The sequence below is a fragment of the Mustela nivalis genome, assembly GCF_964662115.1.
Source record: "Mustela nivalis genome assembly, chromosome: 13".
In the NCBI taxonomy this organism is placed as follows: Eukaryota; Metazoa; Chordata; class Mammalia; order Carnivora; family Mustelidae; genus Mustela; species Mustela nivalis.
The window spans coordinates 25919228-25933769 of NC_139032.1; the positions used below are offsets into that span (position 1 = coordinate 25919228).

Genomic DNA, 14542 nt, shown 5'->3' on the forward strand with positions numbered 1-14542 from the left:
CGTTATAAAAGGAATCATTAAAAGAAAACATAAGTCTTCAGAAGAAACCAAACAAAAATAAAAAAAAACACAAACATACAGTGAAAAGATTTTTACAAAGCATAATATCAGTTATGCTGAGAGGAACTAAGAACAAATAAACCCATCTGGCAGATCAATAGGTTTGATTGAATTAGAGGGAATAACAAATAAACATAGCCATATCCCGTGATATCTTTCAAATTTATGATGTTGTGAAAGTATTATGCACTTAGCATAAACTGTACTTTGACTTTTGAATTTTGACCTCTTCTTGGGCTAGTGATATGGAGTATGATCCTTGCCTGTGATGCTGGGTCTTGCCTGGTCGGCCATGAGATCACTAAGGTCAACAACTGATATGCTTAAACCTGTTCCGTACCCATGCAACCACTGTTTTTCACTTTACAGTATTCAGTATGTTACATGAGATATTCGACACTTTGTTGTACAATAGGATTTGTGTTAGAAGATTTTGCCCAACTGTAGGCTAATGTAGGTGTTCTGAGCACATTTAAGGTAGGCTAGGCTAAGCTATAATGTTTGCTAGATTAGGTATATGAAATACATTCTTGACATACAATACTTTCAACTCATGATTGGTTTATTGAGGCATAACCCCATTGTAAATTGAAGAGGATCTGTACTGGAAGTGACTCAGTGACTCAGAAAGATATAACATGCAATGTCCATGATCTTAACTGACCACGTCTGAATATAGGATTAAAAAAAGCAATTAACATGTTCCAAGAGAAACAATGATCAGAGTATAATCTCATACTCTGAGAAGCATGACTCTCTGTGTACAAATGGCATAGATTAATGTAGAGGAAACTGAGGGAGAAATACCTAGAAACACATCTAGAAAGAGGCTGATAGAACTCTTTCAGTTTATCACAGATCAAATGGGCAAAAGTAAGGATAAGGAAGACCCAAACAATAAATAATATGATACGATTAACATCCGTTGAATTCTATAAACTCAGTAGGAAATATTATCAAGACTGCTAGTTGTCCCTAATACCTGTTCTTCTCTACTTCCTTTCTCCCCCCCCTTCTTTTTAGAGAGAGAGAGAGAGCAGGGGGGAGGTGCAGCAGGAGAGAAAGAGAGAAAATCCCAAGCAGACTCCACACTCAGCAGGAAGCCTGACATAGGGCTTGATATCATGACCTTGAGATCACGACCTGAACCAAAATCAAGAGTAGGACAGCCAACCAACTGAGACATCCAGGTGCCCCTTCTCTATTTCCTTTAAATATAGGGCTCTGAATTTTAGTGGGGCCCATGATTTCCCAGAATAAAGTTGCATATCTAACCTCCCTGTGGCTATAATTAAATTCTGCCACTGTGATTGAAGCTATGTGCAACTTCTGGGAAGTGTCCCAAACCAGGACAGTGGCTGGAGCCTATGGGCTCCTTCAGAATGTTTTAAAATACAGCTAAGCAGGGTCGAACCTGGTTAGTACTTGCATGGGAGAATGTTTTAAAATACATAAAATTGCATATGTAATACTAAAAGGGAGCCAACGGTATTGAGATCCAGTTATTAAAATATTAAAATTAATTTGTGATAGTTTTTGTGCATCTTTATCAACACTTTAAAAGAATATGAAAAAAAAAAACCCAAAACCCAACAGGGTCCAGTTGCAAGTTCTAATAACTATCTTCATTTCGGTGCCATTGATGTAAATCGCATTTAGAGGTATTTGCAACAGATACCGAGTTTTTCCTGTACTTGTATATATTAACTCAGTGTAGTGAGGGTTCTTTTGCATCTTTCATATCCATTTCAAGAAGCAGTTCCACCTGCTCTTGGTTGGTTGACTAGAAGGTGCTCTGTCTCAGGTCTGGGGAGAAGACTTCGGTGCCCGTCTTCCTCCTGATGCATCTCTTACTTTGTATTTGATAATGTGTGATTTCAGCTTGGACAAGCTATTCTTAGAGCAATAATATGACAATACCTGGACTTCTTACTTACTGAGCCAGACACAATGCTCTGTACTTTTCCTCACACTACTCTACTTAACACTTCCTTCCCCTGCTTCTCTGATATTTGCAACCGTATCAATTTTTCATTGCTGTGAAACCAAGAATTCATAGAGAAACATCCTTTCTCCTCCTTTTAAAAACAAGTCTTCTGTCTGAACTTACAGGTTGCTATGGTCAATGTTTGTGTGCCCCTATAATTAATTCATCATGTTGAAATTCTAACCCCCAGAGATGAGGGTGTTAGGAGATGGGGCCTTTGGGAGGTGCTTAAGTCATGAGGGTGGAGCCCGCAGGAATGGGAGTAGCGCCCTTACAAGGGAGGTCCCACAGGCACTGTAGCCCCTTCCACTGTATGAGGACCATAGGAAGAAGACATTGGCTATGAACCAGGAAGAGGGCCCTCACGAGAAAATAACCATGCCGGTGTCTCAATCTTGGACTTCTAGCCTTCAGACCTGTGAGAAGTAAGTCTGTTGTTTATAAGCTGCCCAGCCTGTGGTGTTTTGTTGTAGAAGCCCCAATGGACTAAGGTTCTATTTTCTTGCCTCATTTGGTCTTTGACCCATTCCAATATGGCTTTCACTGCTACTGCTCTATGGAAATCACCCTTGCCAAAGTCGCGGATGGTTTTCATGTCCTTAAATCCAGTTTTCGTCATACACAATGGGCCACTTCCTCCTTAAAATAGTCTTGTTCTTGGCTTCTGTGATATTACACATGGTTAGTTTCCTCCTCCTGCCCAGACTTCTCCCTTTCCTGGACCCTACTAGGGGGTCCAGGGTTGAGCCTTTCTACTCAACACTTAATGTTACATAGTTCCTCAGGGTTCTGTCTTAGGCATTCTCGTTTAGTCCTCTAACAAATAATTTCTTATGCATCTACTATGGGGTAGAGAATGTTGTTGCCGAGTGCTGCATATATGGCCCCTTTTCTTAGGGAATTTAGAAGAGAAGCTGTCAACCATAAAGTTACACATATAGTAATTATTTTACTATAGTCATGATAAAGACTTAAAAAGTTCAGCTCCTACACATTGTAATGCATTTACAAATTAATTAGAATGAATTTAGCTGTGTCTAAAATTCCAAAGATGCAACCCCTTTAGTCAAGGGAGAAATAGAAATGTTCTTAACAGCTAAATGTCTTCTTATAGTTGAGAAAAAAAAATAAAGAAACAAGGATATAATTCCTTTGACTCTATCAATTGAAACTAAAATTCTTCTTATTCTCATTTCCTGCTTTGATTTGTTTTTAGTAGGCAAATCTCTAGTCTGTCTAAAGGGATCAAGGGTGATACTAGAGCTCTTTTTTTAATGAAAATGCATTTGATGTCATAGCCTGAATCACCTCCAGGATGAAGCCTTGGTTTCTCAGGTCTGCCTTACTCTTGTGCTATTTTGGGAAATCATGGTCACTTCCTAAGTATTAGTCTTACCTTGAACCAGACTATTTCATGCCAGAACAGTTGGTAGTTAGGCATTAAAGAGAATAATCACTGCTCCGTACACATTTGAATTTGCTTACATTTGGAAAAACGTTGCTTTTTGACGATTCTTAAAATCGAGAACATCTTTCCAAAGAGCACTGACTAAATGAATATAAATTAATTAGAAACACATGGAACAAATTTGGAGCCTGTAAAATATTTTTTAGAGATGCAGTTGACTAAATTAGAAATGGATCAGAATGAACCAAAGTATTTGAACAATAACTTTACAAAGGCCTATTGAAGAGACACAGATGCTGGGAGCCAAGGTCTCTCAGTCTGGCAGGGACCCAAGGGGCTTGACGTTCACATTTGGTTGACATTAAAACAATTGAAAGTTGCCTGTTGGTGTCTTCTGTAGTTTCCTATCAGTAGATTCCAGTATCTGCTATATGAATAGGCAGACTTCACACATGGCTTTCAAAGCTTGGTCTGGCCCCTGACCAAAATAGCACCTAAATGATTTGGTTAATGGACCCTGATACTTGAGCATTTGGGAGGTGCTCGTGCTTTCTACCAATCTCCCCATAGTCCTGTGGGTGTAGGGTATTAGAGCCTATTTTTGGATGGGGAAATAGATATGGAAGTTAGGTAACTTGCCTAAATGGCAGTGGAAACCTCAACTCTTGACCCAAAGAACCTATGTTTCTCTCTTCTTATAATGATTCAATATGTGACTTTTATGTGTTTAACCCACACCCCACCCCAGTATGGCTTTTCTCGAAAGCTCATCCCTTTCTTCCTTCTCCACTTCCTCCTTAAGAAGGGGCCCCTTGTTATCGCCAGCCAAGTTCAAAGTCACAAGCAGTACTGTCAGTTCTTGGACTATGACAGACCACTTCTTATTACACCTGTGCCTTTTAAATTCCTCCCCTCCTACTTCTTTCTTCCCTCTTCTCTGACCTCAAGACCTCACGCTCTGAGGAGGAATGAGGAAATAGCCATGTGGGTCAACAGGAAGCCTAATTTTGCTGACTCCTGGAAATGTCTCTTGTTGGTTTTGTGTGTGTCTTTGTCTCTCTCTCCCTTCCTCGCTGGATCCCACATACCATGGACCAAGACCTTTGCTCTCACCTGCTCTTTCTGAATGGGTCTGGCCCTCAATTACATAATTTCTATTTCAAACCTTCCTGATGGTGCAAGTTAGACCAGCAGCCTCTAACCAACTTCCTCCTTGCAAATATTTCTCAACTAATGGATTAGGATGCAGTAATTTGAAGTAGAAAAATAAAAAGTTAGAAAAGTTGTCAAAGGTAATAGAATTCAAAGGGAGGGACGCTGACAGGGAAGTAGGACCCAAGGGGTCGGGGGCTGGATAGCTGCACAACTTTGTAGATTGTGCTGTCTGGAACTATGCTATGCTCCTGAAGTTGAGCAGGTGGAGGGAGTAAAGCAGCTAGATAGTCCAGAGGGGAGCAGATATGCCTGGCTTGTCCCCTTTTAAGCTATGGCTGACACTGTCTCATGGTACAAAAAGCATTGCCTCACCTTTATGGACTGTTTTCTGACCATGTTTCATGGAGGAGTTTATACCATTCCTTATAGTCTGGCTGGATAGTTTATTCTAGAATGTTCCCGAGTCTGTAGAGTATAAAAACTCAGTTTTAAACCTAAACTTATCATTGTTCTTAGATTCTTAGGACCAAGATTTTGAAATCAGCAAAGAGCCTTGAGGTGAATCAGAACTGGCCTCTCGTCCGTCTGGCTCTCTCTTTACAACATTTTCTGTTCCCTGCACATGCATCTCATACCTTCCCACTCAGGGCTTTAGTTTCTTCGCGTAGTGTGAGATGGGAACCAATAATTTTTGACATGGTAGCTTAGGGAATTATTTGTGCCATACTTAGTATTTCCTTCTGCCTAGCACCCATGCAGTAGGTGCTCAATATATGTATTTGTTGGGGGCCACCTGGGTGGCTCAGTCAGTTAAGCGTCTTGACTCTTGATTTTGATTCAAGTCATGAGCTCAGGGTTGTGAGATTGAGCCTGGTGTAGGGCTCCACACTCAAGGGGGTCTGTTTGAGATTCTCTCTCTCTCTGTCTCTCCCTCTGCCCCTCCCTGCCTCCAGAGCTCTCTCTCTTAAATAAATAAATTTATCTTAAAAAAACATTTTATATATATATGTATATACACACACACACACACACACACACACATATGTATATACACACGTGTGTGTGTGTGTGTGTGTGTGTATTTGTTGAATGAATGAATGAATGCAAGCATTTGGGAAATATTCCCCACCTCCCAGTCTGGGTGAGACCACTTTTTCATGTCATGAATAGCGCGTTTTACAGACTATGTTGTGCCGATTTGCCATTGTTAACTAATTTTAACCAAATGGTTGCTGTTCCCAGCTTTTTGCATGATGCCTGGTACAGTGTTGATACATTTTCGTTGAATCAGTAAATGTCATGCTTTATGTCAAAGAGTTTTGACTCTTAGAAGGGTAACAAACAAAGTTTTGAATTTACAGAGTCAGGAGACTGAAAGGAACACTGAGAAGTCTTCAGGTACATTTTCCTGCTTCACAGTGGCACCATTCCTGCGCATCATCTACTTTGTTCCTGAACACCGACAGGAGGGTCTTTAACCATGTGACTCACAGCATTTTCCGAAGACACCTCTGTCTTTATTTTACTTCCAGAAGCTGTAAGACACGCATACCATCTTTTTCTTTTTTTCCCTTTCTTTTCTTCTTCTCTCTCTCTCTCTTTTTAAATTCCCTTCCAGGAAAAAGAAAGAACAATTAGGCATGCCAAGGCTATAAGCGGCTTCTGGGTCAAATACCTTAGGCCATGTGTGGAGTAGAATTAGGTGTCTCCAAATCCAGATCTCTGGTTTGTGTGAAAATCATACTGTACTATGTCTAAATCTGCAGTCTGAAGACAGAATTCCAAACTTCTGTAGCCTGATAGAGACTTGGGGCTCCTGCTCACAGTAATCTGTTCTATGTAAAATTCCAAATATTCTTACCTTTGTTTTTTTTTTTTTTTTTTTCATTTTGACCAATGACAGCTCAGCTAGCATCCAGGGCTTCTCATCAACATCAACAATGTCTGGATGAAATGGGTCAGTAGGTGCTACCACCTTCATTTTAAATTAAGAGACTGAAAATATATAAATTTTTTAAAAAAAAACCTGAATCCCTAAATCCATCCCCTCTGAGATGTCATGGAAGAGCCTTGGGTTCTAGCCATCTAGGCTGTTAGAAATAAGTCTAGGTATGATCTGATTTGAGGAAAAGAGAAAAAAAATTTTTTAAACTTCCTTCACAAAGGCAACTATTGCCATGTATTTGCTCTGTTGCGTTAGTGAAAACCTACTCAACCACCTGGTGTGATTCATGTGGCCATCCTCCAGGGTTAGAGGGAAACAGTGCTCTTCCTCTTTACATAATTACTTCCAACCTCAGAACTTCTCTATTCAAATGGTCTGTGCAAAATAATTCTTGCACTTAGATGACCTCCCAAATTTTGACTTCCATTGAACAAACTCTTCAAACTGGACTGGCTTACCAGGCAATTCAAGGAGTAGGTCAGCTTTTCTCTGCATGTGTAGAGTGGAGCACGTTTCCCATCTAGTCCTGTCTCAAGTTTTGCGTAAGTGGGTCCCACCTAGCTGATGTCAGAGTGAGCATGGGCTCTGTGGTTCTGAGGGCCACTGGTGGTAAAATTGATGCTGACTCATAAGCAAGAGGCAACTTTAGCTGGGTTTCTAAGGAACACCCTTTAGTAAAAGTATTCCTTCAAAAATTGACTAAATGTTCACACTTAGAAATTCTGAGCTTTATCTGAGCTCTTTTGCTGCCAACTTTCCACTTTCTCTCTTTTCTGAATCCTTCCCCCAAGTTGGACTTTGGAAAAATCTTTCAGTTGTTCTATTCTAAGAAGACTGACCCTAAATATTGGGGAAAATTATCTATATCTATATCTGTATCTATATATTAGTGATGCCAAAATAATTGGATACCTGTGTAGAAAAACAAAAACTTGATGCCCACCTTACACTATACATAAGATCTCTTTTCAGGGGGACTAGAGTCTTCAATGTAGAAGGCAGCAACGAGTTTTTGGGAAATATGGGAGAGTATTTTTATGATCTTTCAAGGCAGAAAATATGGATATATAAACAGGATATATAAAACAGAAACACTTGATAAATGGGACCACACTATAACTACCTTTTGTGTACCCAACTATTACAGAGTGAAAGACAGCTTAAGGGTGGTAGAAAGTATTTGGAAAGCATGTAACTGAAAAAGGGTTTGTATTCAGAACTTTTAATGAACTCTTTCCAAATCAGTAAAGAAAAGACAAAATCCAGTAGAGAAAATAGGTGAGAAATTTGAACAAGTATTTCTTAAAGTTGGCATCTAGTGGCCAGTAACAAAGGAAAATGAAAATGAAACCTCCCTGTTAAACACCACTTACTATACATCTATCAGAATCACTGAAATTAAAAAGCCAGATAAATATGGTGAAGCTCTGGAGTAAAAGGAACTCACACTCTGTGGATGGAAGTGTAAACTGGTAAAACCACTTGGGAAACCAGTTTGGCATTATTGCTAAAGTTGAAAATATATATGCATTCCCAATGACCTAGCAATTCTACTCCTAAATATAACACCAAATAAATTGGTTACATGTGCAACAGGAAACATGTCAAAGAGTATTTATAGCTGCCTTTGTTTGTAGAAGCTCCTAAAATCTCCAAGCTTAATGACATAAATGTCCACCAACAGTAAAATAGAAAAATTGTGCAATGTTTATGGAGAATACTGTATATCAATGAAATTGGATGAACTCCTGTTACATGCAACAGCATGGCTGAGTCTCAGAAACAAAAAACTGAGCAAAAGAAGTCAGATACAGAATGATTCCTCTTGCCCAATTCCATATAAATGTTTTAAAATAAGCAAAGAAATCTCTTGTAATTTTCTATTTACATAAAGTTTAAAAATGGGCAAAAACAATGCTTGGGGATTCATAATTATAAGTTAAGATATTAAACAAAGCAGAGAAATGATTACTATAAAGTTGGGATCATTGTCACCCCCAGGGGCGAGTGGCAGCTGTGGCAGATGTGCAGGGTTGGGGCGTCCGAGCTGAGGGATGGCGATGCCTTGTTCCTTGACATGGATGGCACTTTATAATAAGTTGTCTATTTGATTTTGTGTGTTTTTCTGCATGTTATATTTCACAATGAGATTTCTTTTCCCCTGTTTACAGCCCCAAACTTGCCTCCCTTGAGCCTGTCTCCCTCTTCACCACTCTGCTCTCCATCAGGAGAAGGAACATCCTCCCTTCCCTTATTTTCCCCTTTTCTCAGCTCCCACTCATAACACAAACTGCCCCTATCCACACCCCCAGTCACCAGTGACCTCTTGGTTGGCAAATCGAATGAACTTATTCTTGCTGCTCATGTTGTAGTTCTCTTTTCCCTTGGCTTCCCCAGACGCTTCTCTCTCCTGATGTTCCTTCTCCTTCTCTCCCCATGGCCTCTTCATTCTCTGATAGCTCCAAAGACACTGGGGCTCTTTTCTACTATATATTTTTTCCCGTTTTGTCGAAGATTATTTGACCATAGAGTTGAGGGCCCATATCTGGGCTCTCTACTCTGTTCCACTGGTCTATGTGTCTGTTTTTATGCCAGTACCATGCTGTCTTGGTGATCACAGCTGTGTAGTTAAGCTACACAGGTAACATGATGCCCCCAGTTTTATTTTTGTTTTTCAACATTTCCTTAGTGATTTGGGGTCTCTTCTGATTCCATACAAATTTTTGGATTATTTGCTCCAGGTCTTTGAAGAATAGCAGTGGAATTTTGATCGGAATGGCATTAAAAGTATAGATTGCTCTAGGCAGAGTAGACATTTGACAGTCTCTTCAATTAATGGAGCTGGGAAAACTGGACAGCTATATGTAGAAGAATGAAACTCGACCATTCTCTGACACCATACACAAAGATAAACTCAAAATGGATAAAAGACCTCAACGTGAGACAGGAATCCATCAGAATCCTAGAGGAGAATATAGACAGTAACCTCTTCGATATCAGCCAACTTCTTTCAAGATATGTCTCCAAAGGCAAAGGAAACAAAAGCGAAAATGAACTTTTGGGATTTCATCAAGATCAAAAGCTTCTGCACAGCAAAGGAAACAGTCAACAAAACAAAGAGGCAGCCCACCGAACGGGAGAAGATATTTGCAAATGATAGTACAGACAAAAGGTTGATATCCAGGATCTATAAAGAACTCCTCAAACTCAACACATATAAAACAGACAATCATATAAAAAAATGGGCAGAAGATATGAACAGACACTTCTCCAATGAAGACATACAAATGGCTATCAGACACATGAAAAAATGTTCATCATCACTAGCTATCAGGGAAATTCAAATTAAAACCACATTGAGATACCACCTTACATCAGTTAGAATGGCCAAAATTAACAAGACAGGAAACAACATGCGTTGGAGGGGATGTGGAGAAAGGGGAACCCTCTTACACTGTTGGTGGGAATGCAAGTTGGTGCAGCCACTTTAGAGAACAGTGTGGAGATTCCTCAAGAAATTAAAAACAGAGCTTCCTTATGACCCTGCAATTGCACTACTGGGTATTTACCCCAAAGATACAGATGTAGTGAAAAGAAGGGCCTTCTGTACCCCAATATTTATATCAGTAATGGCCACAGTCGCCAAACTGTGGAAAGAACCAAGATGCCCTTCAACGGACGAATGGATAAGGAAGATGTGGTCCACATACACTATGGAGTATTATGCCTCCATCAGAAAGGACAAATACCCAACTTTGGTAGCAACATGGATGAGACTGGAAGAGATTATGCTGGGTGAAATAAGTCAAGCAGAGAGAGTCGATTATCATATGGTATCACTTATTTGTGGAGCATAACACATAGCATGGAGGACAAGGGGAGTTAGAGAGGAGAAGGAAGTTGAGGGAAATTGGAAGGAGAGGTGAACCATGAAAGATTATGGACTCTGAAAAACAATCTGAGGGTTTTGAAGGGGCGGGGGATGGGAGGTTGGGGGAACCAGGTGGTGGGTATTGGAGAGGGCATGGATTGCATGGAGCACTGGGTGTGGTGCAAAAACAATGAATACTGTTACGCTGAAAATAAATTTTAAAAATTAAAAACAAAACAAAACAAACAAACAAAAAAAAACCACTGGGGCTCCCTAGGTTTCCCTCCTGCTGATTTCATTCATGCCACTGGCTCATCGCTGTGCTAATGGCCCCCGAGCGCATCATGTTCCCTTCCAGACCTAGGTGCACGCATGCCTAGAGCTTCCTGCCTCCTCTCCATCTTCATCTAGGGGTAGGGAATCACCCTAATTTCATCCACCAGGCTTCAAAATGAACTCATGGTCTTCCTTGTTCCCACCCTATTTCTGGATTTCCCGTCTACATGAAGGGAACCTCTAAGTTGAGCTCTCAAGCTAGAAATGTTGACTTGGTCACTCTTTAACCTGCCCCAACACCAAGAGCTACTGTTACTATGTTTACACTGTGTGCTAGGCACTTGCTATGGTCTGAATGTTTCCCCACCAACCCCCCAATATTTCTTCTTTGGAAAATCTAATGCCCAATGTGACAGTATTAAGTGGTGGAGCCTTTGAGGTGATCAGTGTCCTTATAAAAGAGACTCCAGAGAGCTCCCTTGTGCATTCTGCTTTGTGAGGACACACCAAGAACATGACTGTCCGTGAGGAAGTGGCATTCACCAGATACTGAATCTTCTGCGGCCACCATCTTGGACTTCCAGGATTCAGAACTATGAGATATAAATTTCTGTGTATATGCCCCCCAGTCTGTGGTATTTTGTTACAATGACCTGAACAAACTAGGATAGAACAGTTTTTTAAAACAAATATTACATGCTTTTTTCCCTAACATATATTACCTCACTTGATTCTCTCAGCCTCAAGATATGATATTGTTACTCTACCGTACAGAGAAGAAAATGGAGATATTAATAACCAGAGCAGCCCTTATGTCGCCCTGACTCAATGCTAATTCCATGGCCGAGGGGGCTTCCTACCAGTATCGGTACTTCTGCCTAGAGCTGGTTTCCACCATGATTATCATCCTAACCTCCTAAATGCTGCCCCAATCACACACAAATCTCTTTCTATTTTGTCCACTCTCAGCAGGACTAGTAGAGTATTTTAATAACTTGGCAGTGTATATCCTGGTGGATTCTTTCCCGATGCCTTTTTACACATGGAGGCTGTGTGATCTGGGGCCACCCTGGCCCTGTCCCTACTCTCCAGCTCCAGCTCATCTTCTCTATCCTGAGCACACATGTTCTTTCAGGCTCTTGGGCCTATGCAGACAGTTTTCTTTGCTTGTAGTGCTCTGCTGACACCCCTCCCAGTTCAGCTGGGGAATCCCTGCCCATCCTTGAAGCCCTAACTGAGACACTCACAGGTCAGCCCAACTCCACTTGCTTATGTATGTACAATGCACTTGGTGCTGACTTCTAGCAGTATATTTTGTTTTTACATCATATACAGTAACATCATATTTTACATCATATTATGATTATGCCTGCTTTGCTCCTGGAGGGCAAGAATAGTGTATTATCCCTTCTTGAATTGGTATCCCTTTCCAATAGTGACCTATCTGGGAGGAGTTAATGGTTTTGCTGAAATTCTTGTCAAACAGCAAGAGTTGGAAGAAATAACCTGGTCACTGCTTGTTGGTGTTGGTGTGTGGTATTCTGCTGGGTTTGAGACCCAGAGATGCTGGGTTTGAGCTCTGGAGATGTTTTGTTTTGATAGAAGAGAATGAGGGATAGAAGTCAAGGCTACCTTTGGTGGATGTGTGTCCCACTGACTAGGCTGTCAGTTGCGGGTGACGTGGACCTCCCTCCTCTGCAGACATCTTTGTCTTGCTGTCATACTCACTTTGACTCTATCCCTTCCATTCTCTTGAACCATAAAGGCCCTCGGAGTTGGGCTTTTTTCTCATTTAACTCTTATGAAGGGAATCAAGATGTGCCATCCCAAAATATACCACTTTGGTTTGAGAGTTATTCTGAGCTGAAAGCAATTGAGAAAACGCAGACACCAAAAGATCACTTCGGTCTTTGTCTCTCTGTCTACAAGCAGGACATGACTTTCCCTTATGCAGGTGTCCCATCTCCCGTAACAGAACTGGACAAAGAGATGGTACTGGGATAAGATTGCATAACCTCATATCAAACCTTATATTCCATAAGTTTCTCCAACGTATTTCCTACTCACTTCTCCACAGACTATTGGCCCTAAAAGCCTAAGTTCTCTCTCTCTCTCTCTCTCTCTCTTTTTTTGTCTAACACTTTTCCACAATTTTTTGTCCTTTGTTAAAAGGGTATATAAACCCCTGGGTCTTGAAATTTCTTTGGATTTTTCACTTCTTTTCTGTGAAATTGCATGAACACAACATTAAAAATACTAATAAAATTTGTCCGTCTTTCTCTGGTTAATATGCCATTTCTCAGTTTAATTCACAGACCTCAGGTGCTGAATATAAGAGGAGAGGATAAGACTTCTCTTCCCTTACACTTGTAACCTCTGAGATGAAGATCACTGTGACTACATATAGACAACTGAACTGAAGCTCAGGGAAGTTACAGTCATTTGTGGGTGGAAGACTTAGAACTTGTGCCAAAGACATTTACTTTCCTTGTTTGTTTCTTTGCTAGTGTCTAAGGTGAGGTGTTTGAGGTAACCCTGTCTGAGGTGACCCTGAATCCCAAGAGGTTTCTGACACCTGTTGGTGTGGGCTCTTGTGTCAGCTTAAGGAAGGAAACACAGCTAGGGACATCCCTGAAAAATCCCCATCCCAGAGCTCGTCAGAAGAGCCCAGTGTTTCCCTGGGACAGGACACCTTCTAGATCTCTGCAGCACCTCGTCCAGAGGTCAGAGACATTAATCACTCAATGAGTTTTGGTTGATGACATGCAACTGGTTTGCCTAACCTGGCTGCACTGGGGCGGCCACCATGGGACAGGGACTTTGGGACTTGCTGTAAGAGGAAGACCTCCTCAGGTGTTCCCTACATCCAACATCTGGATTCTCCCCATTCTTTCCTTATTTTCCAGCTCTTTGGGAAATACTGTCAGGGCCCGTGAGCCCAAAACAAAAGCCAGAGAGGACAGACTTGTTTCTAAGTGACAGGGCAAGTCAGGGATCAAAACAAGTTCTATTAAAAGAGACTTTTCAGGTTTGTCTGCCCAAGAAGAACCCAAGGAGGAAAAAACAATAGGTTTAAAGTGTTTCCTGAGAAAATCTTCCTGCATTTCCATAAGCCTGCTGCTTTCTTTCAGAAACTGGCCAAGGTGGTTAGAAAGAGCATTATTTGCAATGACTTTGTCATAAACAAGAGGAACCGTCGGCTCACCTGGAAGCCCATGTTGCTGTAGCCCTCTGCTGGGGGGGCTGTCGTACTCTTCAGCTCCAGGGCATCGTGGCTGCTCTTGGAATTGGCTGGGGTCTGCATTCTTTTCGGACGTCTGCTCTAGAGGTTCCTTGTTAGCTCTGAAGAGGATCCCAGGCTCTGCTGAGGTCAGAATGCCACCTGCTGTTTCTGGGAACCTGGGCACGGCTTACTTTTGTAAACCAGAGTCTGTGGGGCGGAGCAGGAGCCAGAGGGGGAAGGCGTGGAGGCTTTCGGATCCTCCCATCTCATTATATTCCTGATTAGCCCTGGAACTGGGGCCCCATTTTTACTCAGGAAAACTCTTACAGGGCACAGAACAGAAAAGGATGCTTTCTCGATGGTCAGGAGGGAGATAATCTGTTTCCCGCGGGTGGTGGTGGGGACTGGGAATCCTGGGAGGGCAGGGCAAGGAATGTAAGGGCTCCTTGCTACCAATGGACCACTATTCTGTGTTAGGTTCATGCATATGTATGATTGTATATTGTGGTTATGGTTTATCTTCCATATAAGCAAAAACGGAAGTGTGGCAAAGTTCATGGTTTGCTCAGGGTCATTTCGTTAGCAAAGGGATGGTGAGAAGTCAAATTCATGTCTAG

General features: G+C 41.4%; 1 protein-coding gene across 1 annotated transcript in view; it reads right to left on the minus strand.

Moving 5' to 3' along the window:
- SLC28A3 (solute carrier family 28 member 3) overlaps positions 1-14098 on the minus strand; it is a 61309-nt gene extending 47211 nt beyond the window's left edge. Inside the window, exon 1 of the mRNA XM_082695222.1 lies at positions 13908-14098. Within this exon, the coding sequence (XP_082551348.1) occupies positions 13908-14006 (99 nt within the window). The 5' untranslated portion in view covers positions 14007-14098. The remainder of the gene's footprint in view (positions 1-13907) is intronic.
- Between the last annotated feature and the right edge of the window lie 444 nt (positions 14099-14542).